This window comes from Melanostigma gelatinosum (genome assembly GCF_949748355.1).
Source record: "Melanostigma gelatinosum genome assembly, chromosome: 5".
NCBI classification, from domain to species: Eukaryota; Metazoa; Chordata; class Actinopteri; order Perciformes; family Zoarcidae; genus Melanostigma; species Melanostigma gelatinosum.
Genome location: NC_136638.1, coordinates 10206620 through 10230312, shown reverse-complemented (window position 1 = coordinate 10230312; position 23693 = coordinate 10206620). Strand labels below are relative to the sequence as shown.

Genomic DNA, 23693 nt, shown 5'->3' with positions numbered 1-23693 from the left:
GAATTGATGATCGGACGTTCTGATTTCATTGTCTAGCAAAGGGGACTGGTGGAGAAATCTGCTGAATTGGAGCGCTCGTCTGATTTTGACATCAAATATGGTAAGTGGGAGAGTGACTTCACTTTTCGCTTTTGGGGGAAAAAAACCCCCGACTTGTTTTCGTTCGTGTCCGCCCGAAGCCAGGGGTCAGCGCGAGCGACCGTGCCAGGGGAATTCATAGATTTGAAGGAAAAGTTTAGCTGCAGCTATCCACGGGGGGAGAGCTAATGCTAATGCTAGCATAGCGTTTGGCTGGCTCAGATATGGCCGCTCGGGCCTGCAAGCTAGCGCGAGCTGTTCTGAAGTGGCCATTGTGCTGATGCGGCGCTTACCCCCGGTTTGTTTACCGTCTGGCTCGCGGTCGTAAAAGTTATGGCATGCGCCTCCTGTGCGGAATATTGGGTGACTGAGTCCCCGGGCTGTCGCCTCGGCGGTGTGCTAAGCTGTCGTGCCCACAATGTGTTCGCTAATTCTCTCTCCGTAATGTTTCCATATTGGCTGTGGCCATGCGCAGTCAGCCTGCCAGAATAAACCCGCTGGACGCTTATTGGTCGCACAACATTCCCGTATGTGACATATTTCTGTCTTCCTCAGAAAAACCTCTGTTCCAAACGGAGCAGTGCGAGTGTTTCTGAGGTGACTGTGTAGGCTGTTTCCTCCCTCTCTCTCTCCCTCTCCCTCTCTCGCTCAGTGAGACACAACACACGCATTGAAACTCGTCCCACCGGATCTGATCTCAATAACAGTTCTGTGAGTGTGGCACATTGAAAAGACAGCTAGCTGTGAAGTCGACTGTCACCAATTGTTTTTTATTTTTAAGGTTTAACTAAAACTAGATTATGTTCGTTAGATTACTTTATAAAAGTACATCTGTAGCTGGATTTTGTTTAACCTGAGCATGCTTATGGTACATGATCAAGTGTAGTTTTTTTTTGCCATAAGGTCAGCCATAACTTGCAATAAATACGTGCATAATTGTAACTCCATAGCTTATGCATTCAAATGGTTTTCAGTTGATGAATAGATCAACGTTTTGCTGGGGACAACATCGGCTATTAGCGTGATTGATCGTGCTGTTGATGCTACACAGTGGCTTGTCACAGCTGTGACAAGCCACTGTGTAGCATCAACAGCCTATTATACTTTGACAGACAGCGCGTTGTGTATTTAACAGCTTCACAATGCTTGCTGTAACTTTTCTTCAACATGTTGTAATATATCACATGGCAAAGTGTTGACTGGTCGTCTACCGTTTGATGAAACTGATCCGTGCACATCTCGACTACCCGGAAAGAAAACTAGTCTTTTGTTGTTATTGAAAGGCGACAGAAGCATACTCACGGATAGAGTTGTCATTACTCTGTCATACTCTTCTTTCAATTTTTTTTATTTACACTCTTTAAGCATCGCGTTCTCTGCGTTGCTTTCTCCTCAGCCACATTACCCAGCGGTGTGCCAGGTTCACTGAGACACGATGAGTGCAATCGAACCTGTGCTGGTCTAGAAACATGGAGGTTTTGCTGTGATCTGCATGGCTGCCCCGTTCCCCTCCAGTGGCAGAATGGATGCATGGGCACAGAGGCGCGGCCTGCAGACTGTGAGTATCTCCAGAGTTGTATTCCAATGTGAGCTGGAAAATAAAAGACAAAGAAAACATGGCTTGAAATCATGACAAATGAAGAGCAAAGCACAGGGACCGCTGCTGCAGTTGTAATCTTGAGACTGTGGCATTGTCATGGGGGTAGAACTATGTAATAGTTGATGCATTTGCTAAATTAGTGTTTAATATGAGAAAATGGTGCGATATTTAGAATTAAATTGGCTGCAAAAACATTCACATTATGTCCCATAAACCAAAGAGAGGATATTGCCCGAGTGTCCTGAAGTTGTAAATTCGCACTAAATGCTTTATCTCTTTGACCTCATCATCAACCACAATCTGCCCGTGAGTTCTTTATCTCTGTCATTGTCTCTCAGATGAACCTGCGGTCGGTGTTTACGACTGAACAGCAGAGGATCCTGGAGCGTTATTATGATAACGGGATGACCAATCAGAGCAAGGCCTGCTTCCAGCTAATACTGCAGTGTGCTCAGGAGGCCAAGCTGGACTTCAGCGTGGTCCGGGTAGGCCCTTTGAAATGTGCTTGTGTGTTTGTGTGAATGAGCAAAAGGGAAGCACAACTCTGCCCTATGGTTTGTGGGCGGGGGGGGGGGCGGTAATTGAGACTGCGAGTCTCTTCCCTCTGAGTTCTTCATCTAATGCAGTCATAAATTATTATCCAGAACGTTATGTGAAGTAACATTACTGAGCTGATTGCTCTTCTTCCCCCGCAGACATGGGTTGGCAACAAAAGACGTAAGCTGGCCTCCAAGGTGGAGCAGAACGGAGGCATGTCTCATTCCTTCTCCAGTCACGGACTCGCTGGGGGATTACTCTCCAATCACTCGTTAGCCGGAGGTCCGCTGACCAATCACGGCCTGGCGGCAGGGCCGCTGCTTCCCGCTGACCTGGCTGCGGCGCGGAACATCCAGAACCGTGTACACCTCCTCCCCCCATCCTCGTCCTTCCCCTCTTTCTCGTCGACATCTTCCTCCCCTTCCTCTTCCTCTCCCCACAGCAGCGGAAGCAACAACAACAACAACGACGTCATACTGACCGGGATTTACTCCCTCAACTCCGTCCCCCGCTCCCGACCGAGACCCCCGGCGCCCCCATCTCAGTCAGACTCTGAGCCCTCGGCACACAGGTCCTCGTCTCTGTTCAGCCGGGCCCTGCAGAGCAGGAGCAGCTCCGCCTCCTCACCCCTCCACTCCAAGCTGGTCTCGCTCACTCAAAACCTCCCGCCCCTCACATCTGCCTCAGGGCCTTCAGTCTACACTGCAGTCAGGAAGGGAGCTTTATCCCTCGGGGGGGCAGGGGTAAGTGCAGGAGCAAGGGTAGTACCTCACAGCTGGACTAGGCAGTACGGTACAGCGCAAACCCGCCCTTGGTCCTCTTCCTCACAGCCCCAAACTCAGCCTCAGCCTAGACCTCACTCCAACCCTCAACCTCCTGCCCCTCAGAAGACGCCGGTGCAAAGCTCTGGTCCCTCCTCCGAACACACACCTCGTATCGAGCAGGTCTTCACCTTGTCAGAAGGAAGCGAGGGGGAGAGACTCAGAGCCTCCCCCCCTCGCTCGAGTCATGAGTCTACCCGAAAAAGCCAGGAGGTGCCCCGACCCCGGGACGCCAGTCAGAACTTCTCCATCGCCATGGAAACCGGCGATGAAGAAGATGAGTGGCAAAGGGAAGAGGAGCTGGCAAACATGGCCGCCCAGACACACCTCCACAGGGGGCAGACGTCAACCAGCCCAACCGGGGCTGAAGTGTCTGCGGCGAGGGGAGGCCACACGCCGCCTATGGCGAGACCCAGACCCGCACTGCTTCACGGCAACACAACTGTTCAGGGCAGCTACTCCGTCACAGCACAGACCTCACTCACAGGGGACTCCGGCTCACAGGTAGGACAGGTTGTAACCCCTTTCCTTCAAAGTGAATCCAAAGACTTGAACCTGACTGTGTGTGTGTGTGTGTCTCTGTGTGCAGACTTCACTCGGTGTGTCTGCCGGCCCCTGGATTATCAGCAACTCCAGAAAGAGAACAGTCAGTACTTTGTTTTTGTCACTTTAAACACAAAAAATATACATTTAAAAAGGTACCAGGTGTACTGTATGGTTATTACACACTTACACTGACGCAGTCTGCTTACCATCAGCGGGAAACATCTGTAGTTAAAAGCAGGTTTTGTTTTTTTCCAGCTGCAGGATCGGACCCAGTTCAGCGACGGGGATCTCATCCAACTGAAGCGCTACTGGGACCGAGGCATGACCAGCCTGGGCTCCGTCTGCAGGGAAAAGATCACCGCTGCAGCCAACCAACTCAATGTAGACACTGAAATAGTCAAGGTAGCCAACAGTATTTTACAAATACAGAGAAATCTAGAAACATAAGCCCCCCCCCCCCTTGTCCTGGCATATAATGTCTGCAGTGTACTTGAAACTAGAGAGATGTTTTGTAGACTTATTCTCACCGTCCGGCCACTCGTCTATGACATTTCGTGAAAACACGACCATTTGACTGAACTTTAGAGAGCTGAAGGAAAACAGGAAAGAGCAACTTTTCGAGGTCACTTACTTGCTCAAAAGTTGTGTAAAAGTCACGCAGTTACATATCAGGGCCACCGTATGAATGCTGATGGCCTAAATATAGTCTCTCAGTCCTGACACACACATGACCCGCTGCCATCTCACTGACTGGGATATTTATTGCAAGGAAGGAGAAACAGTACACCACCATCAGGATGATCTTCAAATCACTGCGATAATTAAACAGCTTAATATTAATTTAGTTGAGGCTCTATATTTATTTTGCGTGCAGATTATTTATCCTGACTTAACCATCACATTAATCACAGTTTATTTTGAAAAGCGTATTGGTATCATTGCATTGTAATCCAGCATTTTTTTGTTCACCGTCTATCCTCTTATTCCAACCGGCAGACGTGGATCAGTAACAGGCGGAGGAAGTACCGCCTGATGGGTATTGAAATCCCTCCACCTAAAGGTGGGCCCGCTGTATTCTCCACCTCATCCCCAGGAAACGAATCTCCGAGGGCCCTCAGCCCCGACGACGTGGGGCTCAGAACGCCCGAACTCGGAGATGACTTGAATGATGAGGGATCGGTCTGCCTGTCTGAAGGTTAGGCCGCTCACACAATGTACACACAAACACCGGAGTGTGCATATGAACCGTGTATCTCAGCATCCGCGCAATCTTCTTGCTTCTAGACGGCACGATCGGATCGCAGCATCGAGACGAAGAAGACGGGATAGATGTGTCCACTGCTGCTCCACTGGCCAATAATGTGGTGGGCCGTTATTACTTTGATATTACAGCACAGCCTCGTCACTTAGGAACGGGCGCTACTCAAACATATACGTTCATAGATTTGTTTGTAGCAACAGAACTACACCAGCCGTACGTCAGCTGGCACATTTTCCCATCAACCCAGAGCAAGACTCTCTTCTTGATCTAATCTCTGTGTCTTTTTTTTTTATACAGAAGATCGAAGTAATTGATGAGGAAGACGAATATGGAGTTGATGAAGATGGTGACTTAGTGGCTTCAGACCTGGAGCAAATGCAGAGCCTGCTGGAATTCAAGGTGAAGACAAACACAGGGCGGTGGAAGATATTGAATACGAGACGCTAAATAAAAAGCACTTTAAATAACTTCTTGCCTCTTGCTTTGAACGTTTCAGCACGAGGAAGTGCAGTTCCTAGAGATTGAGCTAGAGAACCAAAAACAAAAGTACGACGAGCTCGTAAGCTTCACGAAGAGCCTGCTCAGCGCCGTGAGGAGCAATGACCTGGAGAGACAGCAGGTACGTTCACCGTCATGTTCACGCGCTGACAGCGGTGAAGCGAAGCGCCTCCCCCGTCGGTAGACGTTCCTCACCCCGAGTCCTGCTGTCGTTTGTGTGTTTAGGAACTCGTGGCCAGTCTACCTCAGCCTTCAGACCAGGACTGGGACATGACGGAGGAGAGAGGAACGCAGCCCGCCGACGCGTGCTCCAACCACAACGGCTCCCCGATGGCCGGGGTGGAGTGCCCGCCGGCCCCGGCAAACGAAGAAGTCCCGCTGGTCCCAGTGAACAAAGACGACACATCGACTGAAGTTACTCAGCCCTCTGCATCAGAGGAGCAGCTGCAGGAGGCGGCTACAGAACAAAAGTGACTATGTCATGTACATCCGCTCACATAGACTCATACAGATGTTTTCACACTCCACGTAGAAGCTGGTTTGGGACTATACGGTTTTACACACATTTACACAAACACTCTGGTAAACTCATGCTCCACGCCCAGTGCCTGTGGATTGACGCTTCACTATGACTGTTGGGCTGACAAATGCCTTTTTTACTGCATATCATCTGCCTTGCTCTGGACCGGTCCGGAGAGAACAATAAACAACCTCTAACTTATCCGTGTGGCTGTTGTGTTTCCCTTTTCTTATGTATCAGCTCAGCAGATGTAGAATGAATAATGTTCACATAGTGTCGTGGCTGATTTTTTTATTACAGTTGCAGTCATTAAACTCAACAAACGACAAGACCGCCATGAAATTTGTCCAAATTCCAATCATAAAATTCAACCATGATTAATATAATAATGACTGGCTTGTTGACGCTCCAGTTCAACTTTAAGACCATATGCCCATGGAGACCTATCTATTATACTTTGAACAGACCAGCACTTTGTCTTGAGACGCTTTAGTAGTTGCCGACTTGGATTCACAATTGCGTTTTAAGTTGAAGTTGTGGCCATAAACAAATAAAGACGTGTAGTGTATTACATTACCTCACCACACAAAGACTTCGTGCCTGTGGGTGGGGGAGAGAGTGAGACAGCTGGAGGGGAAGTGGATGAGTTTTAAGCCTCTTATTGTTGGAATGCTGTTAAGCATTCCAACATTTTTGTTGAAATAATGAATGGTCTTACAAATACTGCGTCAACTACTACTGCTGCTAATATTTCTAGTATTACTACTACTACTGCTGCTACGACTTCTACTTTTGCAACTTTTGCTACTATTACTACTGCTAATACTGCTACCATCAATATTATTACTACCACTACTGCTATTACTACCACTACTACTATTACTTATACTACAACTGCTACTACTGCTATTCATGCTACTACCAGTGCTAATACTACTACAGCTATTAGTACGACTGCTACTAGTACTACTACTACTGCTACTTCAAATACTGCCATTACTATTACTACTACTACTACTACTACTACTGTGATATTAAATACTACGACCACTACTACAGCTATTACTACTACTACTGATACTAGGCTACTACTTCTTCTAAACACTCATACTTCTACTGCTAATAATACTTCTACTTCAACTACAACTTCTACTACTATTACTACAAATATCACTACTTCTGAAATTTGTTTAAGCTACAGAAATTGTTCAAATATCAAAATGTTCAGCTCTTTCAGAAGAGGGGTGCTTTGACTTTTCATATTTGTAATCTTTAAACTTTTTGAATTAAGCTTTTTGCAATTTTCTTTTGAATGGGATCTCTATGGAGAAAATCTTCAAATCCTGTTATACTTCTTCAACTTTCAAAGCCTTCTTCTTCCTCATACTTTCAGCTACAGACACCATAGTTAGACATTTCAACGAGAAGGTTTTTCAGCAGTGCAGTTTAAATGCTTTCGGGCTTCAACATTTTTCAGACAGATAGTCTCCCATTTCTTAATTTTCAGCAATTTCTTCACAATTAATTTCAGCTTTCAGCATTCCAACGCATTTTCAGCAGGAAATGCATTTTCTAGTTTCAACTTGGACTCGGGATGGACAGGCTTATGGAACAGTGGCTTAAAAAACATTCAACTTACACCCTTAAGATCGGAGGCTTAGATTTATGGCTCACCACAAGAGGTGTCTGTTGTGCCCCCTAATTTTACTCTGCGTCAGCCATAAACTAAACTCCTTTGTGACTATTTCAGTCGCAAGCAAATGGTCCATCACCCGGATGCATGTGTTTCACACACAGCATGTCACACAGCATCAAGTCCCCCCACGCCACCACGTCCTCTCTATCTCCAGATCCCTCGCTTCGCCTTGGACGGGGGGAAATCCTTAACTGAAATGCGTCATCAATACGTCAATAAACTCTCATTCACTGACGACCAGGTACCACGATAGCCGCCATATTCGCATCCATGGCAGGGTAGCGGTGCTCTCGGCAAGCGTGTGGTCCAGTCATCAGCATCAACTATCCCCCCGCGGCGACCCCCCCACATCCCAATCCCGACAGCGGTCTGCTGCTGCCACACGGCTTGGATCTGGTCATCAAAGCAGAATAGCCGGACTTCCACGGAGGGGAAGACATGCAACGTGGAGCGGGGGTCTAGGTGGACTACGATGCCTTAGACCTCGAGAGGAAACCTGGCACAAGATGGAGGTAAACAGCGTTTGTAGCGAGGTGAGTTGACAAATGCGTGCGTCGAATACTCATTTACTTCATTGTTTTGGTTTGTGCCGTCCCGTTAAGTTAGCTTGCCCTGCTAGGCTGGGTAGAGCTTAAATTCGCGTCACGACATGCAGCGCACCGTGATGCATGCTAACGCACTAGCTAATGCTAACAGCTGGTTAGGTGTTTATTGTTGTTGCTCCGTCCGGGTTTATTAGTTTGATAGCTGCCCGTCCGGGCTTTTGCAACCGCTCGTTGTCCCGTACAGGTGACGGGCTCTCAATCGTGTGGCGCGTGACCTCGTCCTAGCTTTTGTTGTTATTTACACTTCCCGAGAGGAGTTTGCCTCCTAGCTAGCTTAGCGTATGTAGCATTAGCATGTAGCTAGCCTGCTAGCTGACAGCTTGCAGGCTTGAAACTTGGGAGACAAGTTTTGTATTCAGCCTCCACCAGTCGTGTTAATGAAGAGCTGGTGAAGTATTTCTATGTACCTATGGTACGGATATAGAACATTTCAGCAACGTTTCATTTATTCAAAGTTTAACACTAAGGGGGTTAAATGTGATCAGTGAGGGCTGGCAGCAGCACAAGTGAATCAGTGATGCGGTTGTTAGCTTTAACTCGTTTTATAATCTACGTAAAAACTCATTTCATTTTTTTAAAAGCTATTTGTCAACACATAGCAGACGGCACATTAACGTGTATTAGCTGCATTCGCAAAGTGAAACTGTGATTAAACATTACCGCTTCATATTCTGTCCACCAGGTTCATAACAACAGGAAACTCTTAAACCGTTGTATTAAAGATGAGTTAACTAATCACCTTCAGACCTTTTTTTTTTTTTTTAGTGAAACCAATGATACCTTTCAAAGACTTCTCTAAATGATGTGTTGTGATAACTGTGGAAAGGTTCAGGTCGCTTCTGTACGGGCCCCACGGTGAGGTGTCTTCTCATGTGCAGCGAAGCCAACCTGACATCCTAAACCTCTCCGTCTCTGGGATTCTTTGCAGTCTTTCACACCTGCAGTCCAAACTGTCTGTGTGGCTGTTTGTAGAGCCAGCAGAAAGCTATTGCCGCATCCATTTTTCACCTAGTCCATTCTTTGTTGCGCTAAACTGCCCCCCTCCTCTTCCTCCTCCTCTGTTTGAAAGACTTCTACCACAGCATTTGTAATCTTTTTGGCGAGCTCGTTTTATGTAGGTGGCATGAAGGAAATATTGAATAATTCATCAACTGTTGTGCCCCAAAATATTACTGTGTCTCAAAAAGTTTTTCATCTCTCGCCACAAGTACCGGTAAGCACTTTAATCATGGTTTGAGAGCTGCCAAGATAACAGTAAACACAGTAAACAATACACGTATCCACTTATGCTGGGCTGGTGGTCATGCTGATTGTTTAAATCACTTCTTATCAGTTCTGATTTTGAAGTTGATGTGCAATCAAAGGATTGCGTGCTGGTACCGGTGACTGCGAGATGATATTGTGTGTGGCTGTCGGGCATCTTTTGAAATTGCTGAAAAAAGGCTTGCCCGCTCGTGCTGCAAGTGTAGGCCGCGCTATGAGCCACAGCCAAAGGTGGGAGTGAAAATGTATGTGTGAATTATGACACAAGCGCTGCCCTGGCTTCAGAGATGCACCGAGGCTTACGTCTTGACATTTCTGTCCCCGCGACATCTCTTTGCTTTTGAAGAGTACACCGTGACTGATCTTTAAAATGAGTGTTTACGTGGATGATGTCATTCCATAGTGGCGTATATATTGGAAAGTGGTTTGCTGGCCTCTGTTCTGTGGATGTACATGAGTGTATGTGTGTGGCTCCACCCACTGAGTGGGCTTGCGTAGTGCTATGACTCATCCCCCCCCCCCCCCCCCCCCTCTTCAGAGGCTTGATGGAATTCAACACACAAACACACTGGACTGAATACATCATGCAGAGCTTTGGCACAGAATTGAAATGTGCAGACCTGGTTAACATTACAGCGGTCAGTTTAATCGTCTGATTTTACTTGCGGTTGCTGGATTATCTGACATTCCTCTGCTTACAATATCACAATGGATGTCTATTTAAAGAAACGGGCACGAATCAGGCTCCTAAATGTCCAACTGTGGTCTTTTAAACAAAAAAAACAAAGTAGAAGAAAAAAGTAACAAGCATGTTGCCACCACCATCAGCCCACGAAGCCCTGAAAGAGCTGGACCCCAGTTTGTCCTGAAGAGGCTGAATGCTGGCTGCAGCCCCAGCGAACACCCGACTCTCAGAGCCAGTCAGACATGTTGTTTTTTGCCCTGGCTGGGGATTAAGCTAGAATGCTAATAATAAGGGGCTTTATATGGACAGGATGAGCGCTGGATGGGCTCAGGGTATGCACTCCATACTGTTTGACAACAAAATAAGAGCGCGAGTTGCAAAAGTGAAAGTGCGCTGTTATTGCATGTGACTCATGGATTTCATCTGTTGAGTCCTCCGTCATACATGTGGGCGAGCAAGGCAGCTGCACTCACAGCCCTGCTCAGCTGAAACAACAAGGATGAGCAAGCTTCGTGGAAGGTGCTCGCTGTTGCCGACTCTGATGAGATCTTTTGCTTTCGCCGCAGGTCAACGGACATGAGATCATGGACGAGCCCATGGAGGAGGGAGAGTCTTTCTCACACTGTGTAAGTAGCGATGGTCTCGGGGAGCGTAAAGGCGGGGCGACAGACCTGCAGCGCTTGCGGCGGTCTCATACCGATGCTGTTTTTGTGTAGGATGAAGAGACATACGAGGAGATTCCCATCACCCACCATGTGAAAGAGGGCTGCGAGAAAGCCGACCCATCTCAGTTTGAACTGCTCAAAGTCCTCGGCCAGGGCTCTTTCGGCAAGGTGAGGAAACAGAGCCCACAAATCAAATGTTTTCCATCGGTGCGGTCGCACTGGTGTTTTTGTATCTTTCTCAATTTCTCCCCCCCCCCCCCCCCCCCTTTTTTCCCCTCAGGTGTTTCTTGTCAGGAAGCTGTTGGGTCCAGATGCTGGTCAGTTATATGCAATGAAAGTGCTAAAAAAGGCATCTTTGAAAGGTAAAGCAACTTTGCTTTCGGTCCGGAATCCACCCGAGTCACCCACGTTGTGTCCTCAGTGCTGAATCTCCCTCCCTCACTGTCGCCCCCCCCCCCCCCCCCCCCCCGTCTGCTTTGTCTCTACAGTCAGGGACAGAGTTCGCACTAAGATGGAAAGAGACATTTTAGTGGAAGTCAATCATCCCTTCATAGTGAAGTTGCACTATGGTAAGAGAAACTCTTTTTACAATAGTGCGCAGGCGTTTACATATAAATCGTACAGATTACATCCCAGTGCAGGTCGGGATAAGCTGCTTATGTAACATCTTCATGTTCCAGTCAGAAACATCATTTATCAGAGTAGTTTGAGGTGTAACACAGATATTGAACAGTAATTAGTCCTGATTAGTTAAGTTTATATTAGATTAGTGTTTAATCGACAAGATTGCCACAATACACATTAATTAAAAACAATGATTTAAAAACGAAAGGATCAGGCTAATATCTATAATTTAATTCTGTCAATATCATGAATTGACTTTCTCCCTTCTGTCTCGCAGCCTTTCAGACAGAAGGGAAACTGTATTTAATACTGGACTTTCTCAGGGGAGGGGATGTATTCACTCGCTTATCCAAAGAGGTAAGCTGACGTTGTGTTGCCCAACATCTCATTGTACTTAAAGTGTTTCTGTCTGCAAAGAAGTACAGCATGTCCTTGTCATTCTAGTATTTAATGGTCTTGTCCTTTTTTTTGAGATCCCTAATGTTTTAAACATGTTTGTGAAAATCAGAACTAGGTACGCCACAACGTTATTCTAACACCCCCCCCCCCCCCCCCCGTGGAATTGTTAAGCTGACAGCTACAAATGTAACAGGTGCAAATTTGGTATGCCAAAAATAAAAAATGTATTCATTTTATAAGAGCATACCCACGGCCAAGTCATTTGTCTCTCGTGTGCTCTGTTTGCTTTTTATTCAGATTGCAACTTTGATTGAAACACGAGTGCTTTTCCTGGAACCTTATTTCGCCTTGAGATTGTTGTTTGTCAGTTAGAGGCTCAAATCAGCCCTTATCAAATGCGTCCAATGCGTGATTGTCCTCCAGATAGACCTTGTGTTGAAAGCGAGCCTCGGAGCCGAAGCGATAGCTGCCGGCAAAATGTCAAACCAACAGCTCGCCGAGTCGTGTAACCTCTTTGAAATGTTGATATTGTGACAATAATAACGCTCTGTTTTCTCTGTTTGTGGCCACTGAAGCGTGATATTGAAGTTGTCTTTTTTTTTTTTTTTTCTTTGCTGCTGAATATCTCTTCTCTCCTTAGTTCAGAGAGTAAATTTGTCCAGTTCTTATCAGGTTATGTTTACAGAGGAAGATGTGAAATTCTACCTTGCAGAGCTGGCCCTGGCCCTCGACCACCTGCACAGCCTGGGCATAGTTTACAGAGATCTCAAGCCAGAGAAGTAAGAATCCGAGACTTCGCCTTCACCTTTGACCCCCTCACACTCCAACCCCCCCCCCCCCCCCCCCCCCACTGTCGTCGTCCAACTTACTGTAGATATAAATACAAAACCACGGGTTTTTGCCTTGAACATGTAAACTGTCCATCGTCCCCTGCCAATTTCAGAAAGTTCATACATTTGTCAGACATTACTGTGATTAGCACAGAACATTTCAAATGTTTCTATTTTAGTTTTTTTAACCATCAATCTCATCAATCCCGCTCCATTTTTACTTCCTCTTTGTCCGTATTTACTATAATGAAATAGTGGCTGAACTGTGCAGTTGTCAAAGACCGAAAAGCAAAATGATTCTCTCGTGTCATAAAGAGGAAATTATGCTACAACAGAATGTAAATATGACCCATATGCTGCATGCATAAAAACACAGACGCAGCAGAGGGCGTTTAACGGATTTCATACCAGATATAGTGAGGGAAAAAGTGACAATTAGTGACATTTGTTTTTCATCACTTACAGATAATAACAATCATATGCGCTAATGAATTAAATGTGTTGCAGTGGTTTCCTGTACCCTCCCCATAACGTCACTAAACATCTATTGTCACACTGACTCGTATACCAACTCACACGTTGCTGACTTCCCTGAGTAGTTTCACAATCTGTGACCGGATGTGTACAGTGTGGCTTTAATCGGGAGTCCTCCAACCTGTTGTTCCTCACCACTAGCAGTCCATTTCAAACCCCCAGAGCTTAAGAACATAAGAGAAAGATTTCCCAACACTTCCAAGTGATGTTTCAGGCACGAGATGACTGTAAAACATGTTGTAATGCTGGTTGAAGCTCACCTCCACGGGAAACCTGTTTCTTGTCTTTCAGCATCTTACTTGATGAAGCTGGACACATAAAGTTAACAGGTATGCTTCTCACTCAAAATACCTAAATGTAAGAAGTTATTTATTGAAGTCTAATCTAGTTATTAGTCTGTAATTACACTGTTTCATGTGAAATGTGTCTTTACTGAGAATAGATTCACGACTCTATTTTTGTCCTGACTTTCCTCAGCAGCTATTTTTTTGCCAACACCTAAAAGAATCAAAGCTCTGCACGCTGTAAAGACTGGATGTGGCCGTCCGGTCGGCTGTGTGTCTCACCATTTTTGCTTTGCTGTCGCGCAGACTTTGGCTTGAGTAAAGAGTCAGTCGATGCTGATAAGAAGGCGTATTCCTTCTGTGGTACGGTGGAGTATATGGCCCCTGAGGTGGTCAACAGGAGAGGACACACACAGAGCGCCGACTGGTGGTCTCTGGGAGTGCTTATGGTACGGAAACGGGCTGCTTTCATTAATATTGACTGGTTTAAAAAAAAAAAAACTGTTTATGATGTTCCTTTTTCTTTCATTGCAGTTTGAGATGCTCACCGGGACGTTACCGTTCCAAGGGAAAGACCGAAATGAGACCATGAACATGATCCTCAAGTGAGTCGCTGGGCGCTGCGTGATTGAGAAAGTTTAGCAAGAAATGATCTCCCCGTAGCTCATCGTTGTGTCCATATCCACCGCTCTCTGCTCCTCTCTGCCCCCTCCAGAGCGAAGTTGGGAATGCCCCAGTTCCTGAGTTTGGAAGCCCAGAGTTTGCTGAGAATGCTGTTTAAGCGTAACCCTACTAACAGGCTAGGTAAGGTGCACCAGTGAGTGCGTAGACCCGGTGAAACTAATTCAAATACCGTGTGTGTGTGTGTCGCTCCTCACATTGCGCCACTCGCTTGAGCTTGTGAGCATTTTGGCACCCGCTTAAATCACACGCTGAGAGGAAGAAAAGAAAAAAACGTGTGAACGTGTTGTTGATCCTTTGCAAACAATAAAAACTGCCCTGCCAGGTTAACTGAACCACAGCGATCTGTGTCTTTAGGGGCCGGGCCCGACGGAGTGGAGGAGATCAAACGCCACGCTTTCTTTTCCACCATCGACTGGAATGTGAGCACACACACACACACGCACACACACACACACACACACACACACACACACACACACGTAACTCTCCAGCTTCTGTTGAGGCTTCACACCTAACAAACGGTTGGCTTGGTGAGTTTTGGCCATCAGTCTTGGCCACGCCAGCGTGTGTGTGTGTGTGTGTGTGGGGGGGGGGGGATGTGTGAGTGTGTGTGTGTGTGTGTGTGTGTGGGCAGAGGGCCAGTTCTCACTGTGTGTGCGCTAATAGCGCTGCGTGAGTGTTTAAGAGCCTGCAGGATGCTATTGGCTGGACCGGGCTGTATAGAGAGGGATGGGAGCGGGTTAATCTGGGAAGGGGTCTCCTTGGCAAAACAGCCTGTGGTGGGGTTTCATTTCTAACAAGTCATATGTGTGTTTTCTGCGTGTGTGTGTGTGTTGGTGCGATTGGATCACCTGCAGACACTGTACAGGAGAGAGCTCCAGCCCCCGTTCAAGCCTGCGGCAGGTAAACCAGATGACACGTTCTGCTTCGACCCAGAGTTCACCGCTAAAACGCCTAAAGGTAAATTCACACCTACACACACACACACACTTCTCAGCTTAAACGCACCAGCAACTCCTGCAGCCATGGAAACTGCAACTGAGCACTGACTACATGAAATAGCTCCAAATTTGAGTGTGTGTGTGTGTGTGTGTGTGTGTGTGTGCGTATATTCTGAACTGTCTTTTGCACATCCAGACTCCCCAGGTATCCCTCCCAGTGCTAACGCCCACCAGCTCTTCAAAGGCTTCAGTTTTGTTGCTCTAAACCCGATGGATGAGAACAAGAGCTCCCCGCTGCTCAGCATACTCCCGATAGTTCAGGTGAGGCTTTTGTGTGACGCCCAGTCGCTGCACTTTAGCATTTGTAGTGTAACTCTGTCGCACGCTTAACTCTTCTCGAGGTGCGAACAAGCTTCATTTCTCTCCTCTGCCGGCTGCCTTCGCTCACAATGTTCACTGCAAAGTTAAATGTGGATTTCTGTACGATGAAGTCAAAGCAGGGTCTGGATTAAGGACGTGATGGCAGAGATGAAACTCTATGTCATGGTTCCACTGCAGCGCTACACGCTCACACTTGTTGTCCTCCCACGTGATGTGTGAACAGAGAGCCGAACACAACAGCGGTGGTTAAATATGCGACGACAGTTTGACTGCCGAATGCGTAATAACGTCACTGCTACAAGTTCCACTCTGGCATATATTCGTGAACCGGAGAGTTGAAGCGAACGCCGCGGAGGAGCACACGGCGCCACGTTTATGGTTCATTTATTCGGATGTTTAAAGAATGTATCGTGTAACGGTTCAAGTCTTGTTCCCTCCAGATGCACGGGGGCTCGACCAAGTTCTCCGATCTTTACGAGCTGCAGGAGGACATAGGGGTCGGCTCCTACTCCATCTGTAAACGCTGTGTACACCGAGTCTCTGCCATGGACTATGCTGTGAAGGTAGTGAGCTTCTTCCTTCTTTTCTAATCCACAGTTACTCCTGAGAGTTACCTGATGAAATCACACTGTGGTTGGCCACTGAGCAGCCTCGCATGAGCAGTTGTCGGTTTAAGTCCTCGTTTCAACCTGCTCCTCCAGAATTAAACTGGTGACCGTTCAGGAAGAGTCCTGCTCCTCTGACCCTCGGGCCACCGATGCGTTACGAGTCATGTTCCGTATCAATAGTTGCATCGAGGCTGTGTCCGTTTCCTCTCATGGTCAGCACCTCTTGAGTACCTGTGTATGTTTTTATTGAGATAAAAAAGGAACTAAACTCCACTTTTCCTCGAGACTGTCTGAAATTGCTGAAAATGGATTAAGTGTGCCTGTTGTGGTTAGTGTTGCCATCACAGCAGCAGAGGGCAGCAAAGCTAAAGCCTCGTTGCTGTTATCTCAGCTACTTTAGATTGCTCTTCAGCCGGTAGGCGCTCTAATTTGACTAACTGCTCGTATCGTTATTGTTTCCATGTGTCTCAGATTATAGACAAAAGTAAGAGGGACCCCTCTGAAGAGATCGAGATCCTGATGCGATACGGACAGCATCCCAACATCATCACTCTGAAAGACGTCAGTAGAACCTTCGCGTGCGAGCGTTTCACGATCCAACAGTTTTTAGTTTGCCACCGTACTGACTGTGTGTGTGTGTGTGTGTGTGTGTCAGGTGTATGACGAGGGCAGGTATGTCTACCTGGTGACGGAGCTGATGAAGGGAGGGGAGCTGCTGGACAAGATCCTCAGGCAGAAGTTTTTCTCTGAGAGAGAGGCCAGTGCTGTGCTCTACACCATCACCAAGACTGTTGACTACCTCCACTGCCAAGGGGTGAGCGGACGCGTCCGTGTGCACACACACACACACACACACACACACACACACACGAGAGCACAAGTGAGAATCTGCTCCTCTTAACGGTTTCCCTCTCCTCCCCTTTTTCCCAGGTGGTGCACCGAGACCTGAAGCCCAGTAACATCCTGTACATGGATGACTCGGGAAACCCCGACTCCATCCGGATCTGTGACTTTGGATTTGCCAAGCAGCTTCGGGGGGGCAACGGCCTGCTCCTCACCCCCTGTTACACCGCCAACTTTGTGGCGCCAGAGGTGAGAAAACGACGGAAGCGAAGAGCGAGCAAATGCTAGAGGGAATACAAGACGTGATACCAGACAGAGAGGCTGTATAGATGAGAGGGTATGGAGTGTGAGGGGGGAGCAGCTTCAAAGACGTTGTCAATACGAGTCCCTAAAGGTTTGCCTTTCTTTGTTTGGGTCGCTCCAGGTACTAATGCGGCAAGGTTATGATGCAGCCTGTGATATATGGAGTCTTGGAGTTCTACTGTACACCATGCTGGCAGGGTAAGACTGATCATCTGTCTTAATGTGGGAGGGAATGATGAAGAGTGACGTGTCCAATTCTTTAACCAGTTTAATGGCTTTGCTTGTGCTGTGAATGTTATTTCTTTCAAATGTATTTATTTTTTTAGTTGCAAATGTCACCACAATTTCAAATAGTCGTAGTCATGCTGTTGTTTAATCCCCACAAAGCTGCAGTTTCCTTACGGCTTGTTGTTGTTGAACCTCCCGTCAGGTACACGCCGTTTGCTAACGGGCCCAACGACACGCCGGAGGAGATTCTCCTCCGGATAGGATCCGGGAAGTTCTCTTTGACCGGTGGAAACTGGGATACGGTGTCGGACACCTCAAAGGTACACGATGAGGTGGTGTGTCTCTGAAGCCGATTGGCATCGGCACGGTGACTTTAAAGCATATTAAAGTCTCGTATCAATGATTTTATTTCCTCTCATGTCTGTAAAGCACTCTGCTCAGTGGGAATGTGCTACCAAACCCTAATTTGGCTGTTCTATGTAGATTTGATCCTATTTGGATTCACTCTGTGACTGTGCGGAGTGATAAATCATGACTCAAAGCGCTGTTGTGAAACAGACGAGTCCACATCAAAGACAGCATCTTTTTCTTATTCGCTTTTAAATGAGCTGAGACGTATTGCGAGTTTATCGATCAATCTCACTGTTTTGGTCCCACGTGTACTTTCTAAGACTGGATGTTCTCTGTGCGTTCCAGGACCTGCTGTCCCACATGCTCCATGTGGACCCTCACCAGCGATACACAGCAGAGCAGGTCCTGAAGCATTCCTGGATCACCTGCAGAGACACGCTTCCACATTTCCAGCTCACACGCCATGACGCACCGCATCTCGTCAAGGTGGGCCCATACCATATATATATATATATATATATATATATATATATATATATATATATATATATATCCTCCCAATAAACAAACTTAAAGGCTAGTGGTATCTCAAAGATCTGTTGGCCTGATGGGTAAATGGCACTTCACTCAGTGTTCCTAAACATGGAACCACATCAGCAGAAAGAGGGTCTGAACTCTGCTTCATGACGTCACACCCTTGACGTATAAAGGGATTCGTGCACTCCTCATCTATTACTAATCCCTCATCCAACAGAGCAGACGTCCCTCTATCTCATCTTGCCACCCCTCCGGGTCTGAGTCTTCCTTCAAACAGAACTCATCAGGTCGTGTTTTTGACACGACGTGTTTGGGGCTCAAGTGATTTGAGTCGTGAGAGCACTGTTGCTAGGCGACTGATAACCAAAAAAAAGGACGTTTCTTTGTTCACTTCTCAAAAACGGTGAAGCCTTTTTTTAAATTTTTTTTATTTTTTGCACTCCAACATCGACACCAAGTTTAGGAATGATGGGACGAGTAAGAAAAGGAACTTCCAACATCAAAACATAAGCATTCATCACAAATCGTGACCTGGAAGCGATCAGAAACTTTCCACAGTAAAAACAGCACAACAGAGCAGGTCGTCCTTCTCTCCATGAGGCCGTGCACAATTTTGTGAATTTTGCTGTTGCGGACTGTGGACTCGTCATCCTGCTCTTACTCATGAATCCCACTGCTGTCACAGATCAATTTTTTGCTCTGCTCCTCTCTCGCGCATGTGATTCAAGGTCTGATAAATAGTTTGTATTGAAAGGCCTCGCTGCACACCGCAGCCATCCTCCCGGGTTATTTGCGTAACTGCAAGTCTCTTTGTTGGCGTGAACAAGTCCCGTCCTTGAATTCTCAATTTGGCATCTTCTCTGTCAGACTGGATGTCACAGACTCTTCTCTTATCAACTGTAGAGGCACACTGATGTGTGTACCCGAGGGAGTTGTGGTTGCACGAGCATGAGTCACTGTAGCTGGGTTTTTAAGGTGAACCTACAGATGTTAGAAGCCCAGTGTTTGGTCCAAGTGCTGCACATTTTCAGATGACGATGCGTGTCTGATTCATCTCTGGATAAGTGGGTGGTACGAGATAAACAAATGCAGTGCAGTACAACGTTGAGTCAGCAAGAAGGAAGAATGGCTCTGCTTCTCTCGTTGAGGCGGCAACCTCCGCTTTTAAAAAGTTAAGCCAATGCGGAGGTGCATTTAAGCTTGCATTATTTCTAGTGGCCATCAGGGGGCGACTCCTCTGGTTGCAAAAGAAGTTTGATTGTATAGAAGTCTATGAGAAACCTACTTCTCTGATTTATTACCTCAGTAAACATTGTGAACATGGTTTCAATCTCTAGTTTCAAGTCTTCTTCTATACAGCGTGATGGTCATTTAGTAAACTATGGCCCATTTAGAGTCAAACAGACCATCAAGCAGGGGATGTTTGAGGGCGGGGCTGCCTTGTTGACAGGTCGCTACCATGGTGTTACAACTTTAACCCTTTCACAGTGAGTTTTCAGTTCATGAAAGGCAGCTATTACATTTTGGTTGCCTTAAGATTCAGCGCTTGGTTGTACTCGTAGCCAAGATGGCGATGGCCAAAATGCCAAACTCAAGGCTTCAAAACGACGAGCCACAAACCAACGGCTGACATCCGCTACGTCCACTTCTTATTTAGTCTATGGTATCCTGTTGAAACGAGCATCACAAACTCATTACCTAACCCTAGGGCTGGGCGATATGGCCTAAAAAAAAAATCTCCGATTTTTTTACAAAAAATCCGATTCACGATTTAAATCGATTTTTTCCCCCACAAATTTTTGCAGATGACAGAAGCTGTTGAAAACAATTTTTTATTTTATTTTGTGATGATTTTCCCTCGTAGGTTGATAAAAATAAAGTGCAAACAAAACCTGAACATTGTAGAAAGGTGCCTGTAGTATACAAAAAGTATTTGGTCACTCTTTTGTTTCCCTGAATCATTTAAATATAAAATTAAATTAAACATAACATTAAATGGCATTAAATAGTAGCCTTCCATTGTAAACAACTGTGCAAATGTAACTTTTTACAGTAAGCTTTTCTAACTGAATACACTGATACAAACACAGCATGAAATAAAATGTATGTGACCCTTTAACATTCACATTTTCAAAAGTGCAACATCTGATCTAACATCAACATAACATATTTTGCACAGTAAATAAGTGCATGTAAACAAAATCAAGTGCATTCACAACATAACCAACAGTATTAAACAGTAGTGCATGTTTTTTCTAAATATTTTTTGCCAGGAAGACAGCGTCGCTTGTGCTCCCGCTCAACACTTCTCCCACTCGGCGGCATGCCTCTGTTTGAGGCTGTTTGTTCTGTGTCAGATGACACGAACCCGAACCATTTCCAGACCACCGAAGACACATTCTTCCCTCTCTTAAGAACGAGAGCTTCACTGCTGGCCGCCATTGTTTTCGTTTGTAAACAATGCGCGCGCACTCAACTACGGGAACCCAACGGGGGGGAAGGGTGGGGGCGATTTTCTCGATTTTCAATAAAACACATCGCCTTAAAGCACACATTCGAATTAATCGATTAAATCGATTTATCGCCCAGCCCTACCTAACCCTAACCCGATCTCCTGACCTGCACCAGAATGTAAGAATGCAAACTCACACCACGGCAGCACAGGTGGTACCAACAGTGTCAAAGCCGGATTGTTGAATCTATTTCAAAGTTTAAAAAAAACGCGTGTTTATGTTGTTGTTTTCCAGGGAGCCATGGCTGCAACCTATTCAGCACTGAGCCAGAAGACGAGTCAGCCGGTGTTGGAGCCCGTGGCGGCGTCCAGTCTAGCCCAGAGACGCAGCATGAAGAAACTCACCTCAACTGACATGTAGACACACACACACACACACACACACACACACACACACACACACACATACATATCGCTCGCCCTCCAGTTTTGACCTCACTCTGTCGGACTGTCATACGCAAACAAACACACAGAGACCGAAGTCCTGGCCAGTCAGACATACTGTCTCCCTTTTTAAAATCTATTTATTTGGCGCACCCGACATGTACACACACACACACACACACACACATGCACACTCGCACTGGACGAGGTTGCATAGTGAAGAAGTCAGCTGAGGAGGAAGAGGGGAGACTCGCATATCTGTTACTGCTGGGGAGACAGACTTGTATTTATTTCCACAGCTTTCATATGCACTTGCCCTCCTCGCCTTTCATTCTCCCTTCCTCGCGTGGGGAAGAAACACACCAGCTGATGTGCTCCTTCACTGTGATTGGCTGATTCCGAGCTGCTTTTGGTAAACTGTGGCCTATACTCCCTCACTCCGCTCTTCATCTGCGCTCCGCTGTCCTCCTCGGTTCTGTCTCCTTCCCTTGTCGTCTGTCGCCGTCTTAAAGTTCTTTCCTTCAAAGTGCAGTTAATGGTTTGTGTGTGTGCGTGAGTGCTGGCAGGACCATATTGACTGAGGGACATCAGAAGACTGTTTCCTCTCTTAAAAATAATGACAAAAATATGATTCTGCTTGTGGCGGATTAGAAAGTCTCCTCGGGATCAAAATCGTCCGCCAGCACTTTTGTCCCATGAACGCATGTGTGGACGGAACGCGTGTTTCTTTTCCTTTCAGTTCGCCGTCTGACTCGTGTTACTGTGTGATGCTCGCAGCGTATCAAAAGAAAAGCTGCAAATGTTAACGTCTACAGTCTGAAGGTGGAACGATGTAACAATAACAGAAATTCTAGTTTGCAAAATATAAATAAATATATATGATGGCGATGAGGAGCATGTGGGGGAGCTGTAGGGATTTCTCTGGGCGGGACGGGATGCACCCCGTCGAACCAGAGAGGCTGAATTAAAAAGAAAACAAAAAAGATTCCATGGATATCTCTTCAAAAAGACATTGTGGAAATTGTATGATATTGTATTTATTTCATTTGATTTTTAAGATTCTATTTTTCTTTCAAGTTCTGTACATATTGACATTAAAGATCATTATTGACATGCACCCGGGCCTGAGCTGGTTTGTTCCGTTGCAGACGTCGGGCCACTCGCGAGACATTTAAAAAAACTCTTAAGAACGGAGCCAATAATCGATATATAACGGCAAGAGTGTGTCAACTTTTGCTGAACAGTGTTCACAATTGGAAATGACAGGATGATGCATTGATTGCCATAAATGTTTGGGTGTGTTCTCTTCTTCTTCTACCTTTTTTGATAAAACAATTGAGACGTTCATCTGCGACATGCTGAAGCTTAGTTTAACACAAGTAGAGAAGACCGACTCAGTGATGTGAGTTACACACAGTGATGAAGTATTCCGATTCTGAAAATACAACTGAAGTAAAAGTTCTGCATTCGAACCCTTTTACTCCAGTAACAGTATGAAAGTAGTATCAGCTAAATACTTAAAAGCATCAAAAGGTGTGCAGTAAAATGTTCCCCGTCAGTGTTTTACTGTTATTTATATATATATATATATATATATATAAATATATATATATATATATATATATATATATATATATATATATATATATATATATATATATATATATATATATATATATATATAATGTTTCTGGGTGAATATTAATGTCTAAGTTGCATCCTTTATATACTGTTGGGTAGTTTAATCTACAACAATGCATCATATTCTGTAAAATCCTCCTGTATGTTTTGCTGAGTCGTCGTCCTGTGAGAAACAACAAATATCTAAAAACTTTTCATGAGTTTTCAGCTTTGCTGAGATGCATTTTCCATCTGATCCAAGAGGCTTTATGAAGATTTTATTTAGCTTAAATAGTCAAGACAATTTTCTAAACAAATATGGAAGTGAGTCATATTTTAATATCAGAATTGATGCATAGTTTTCACTGGACAGGAAAGGTGTGAAACAAAGTAACTAAAGATAAATGTGGCGCAACAAGTACAATATTTGCCTTTGAGATATAATGCAGTAGAAGTATAAAGTTGCATGAAATGGAAATACTCAAGTACCTTGAATTTGTACTGAATTAAATTCCACTGGTTTGCTAACATTAGCCACCATCAGCTACTCCTCCAGAAGCAGTTAGTGGGTGTATTGAATGAGATGAGGGCGTTTCATGCTTCAGATTTCATCTCGTCCTTTGTAAGAATACGATCTGTGTTGGGCTGGCTGCGGAGATGTAACAGACGGACATCTGGAAACAATGATACATTAAGGGAAGTGGAACAAGATGTAAACACGTCATTATCATATTATCCCTTTATTAAGGTCATATGTTGAACGTGTTAGCAAACAGCTAACTATTCACACATCCAGCAGAACTGGAGCAACACCAGGGTTCATTGGGGGTCCGGCAAGTATACGCTCTGCTTTGG

The 23693-nt window shown here is 45.7% G+C and overlaps 2 protein-coding genes across 3 annotated transcripts; both read left to right on the top strand.

The window, feature by feature from the left end:
- On the top strand, positions 1-6025 carry hdx (highly divergent homeobox). The gene is made up of 11 exons (XM_079269163.1): positions 1-100; positions 1475-1636; positions 2017-2163; positions 2374-3540; positions 3626-3682; positions 3838-3984; positions 4579-4777; positions 4867-4946; positions 5141-5242; positions 5340-5462; positions 5567-6025. Exons 2-11 carry the CDS (start codon positions 1571-1573, stop codon positions 5813-5815), a joined length of 2337 nt encoding a protein of 778 aa, XP_079125289.1. The 5' UTR covers positions 1-100; positions 1475-1570; the 3' UTR covers positions 5816-6025.
- Positions 6026-7818: 1793 nt separating this feature from the next.
- On the top strand, positions 7819-22294 carry rps6kal (ribosomal protein S6 kinase a, like). 2 transcript variants are annotated; one of them, XM_079268108.1, is made up of 22 exons: positions 7819-8090; positions 10677-10736; positions 10827-10943; positions 11056-11137; positions 11264-11344; positions 11677-11756; positions 12471-12577; positions 13454-13491; positions 13753-13895; positions 13981-14051; positions 14162-14250; positions 14485-14549; positions 14988-15090; positions 15268-15392; positions 15893-16015; positions 16532-16621; positions 16716-16874; positions 16991-17152; positions 17328-17404; positions 17637-17754; positions 18131-18271; positions 21070-22294. In XM_079268108.1, the coding sequence occupies exons 1-22, from the start codon at positions 8064-8066 to the stop codon at positions 21193-21195; spliced, it is 2184 nt and encodes a 727-aa protein (XP_079124234.1). In that variant the 5' UTR covers positions 7819-8063; the 3' UTR covers positions 21196-22294. The 2 variants fall into 2 exon arrangements, with proteins under 2 accessions (XP_079124234.1, XP_079124235.1); XM_079268109.1 differs by lacking the exons at positions 7819-8090; positions 10677-10736; positions 10827-10943; positions 11056-11137 and having other exon boundaries at positions 11268-11344; positions 12461-12577.
- The last annotated feature ends 1399 nt before the right edge of the window (positions 22295-23693 follow it).

Coding starts and splice junctions, on each gene's coding strand:
- rps6kal (XM_079268108.1), top strand. CDS start 8,064: ATGGAGGTAAACAGCGTTTGTAGCGAG. Junction 10,737..10,826: donor GAGAGTCTTTCTCACACTGT/GTAAGTAGCGAT, acceptor GTTTTTGTGTAG/GATGAAGAGACATACGAGGA. Junction 13,896..13,980: donor GGTCTCTGGGAGTGCTTATG/GTACGGAAACGG, acceptor CTTTCATTGCAG/TTTGAGATGCTCACCGGGAC.
- hdx (XM_079269163.1), top strand. CDS start 1,571: ATGGCTGCCCCGTTCCCCTCCAGTGGCAGAATGGATGCATGGGCACAG. Junction 4,778..4,866: donor ATCGGTCTGCCTGTCTGAAG/GTTAGGCCGCTC, acceptor TCTTGCTTCTAG/ACGGCACGATCGGATCGCAG. Junction 4,947..5,140: donor CTCCACTGGCCAATAATGTG/GTGGGCCGTTAT, acceptor TTTTTTATACAG/AAGATCGAAGTAATTGATGA.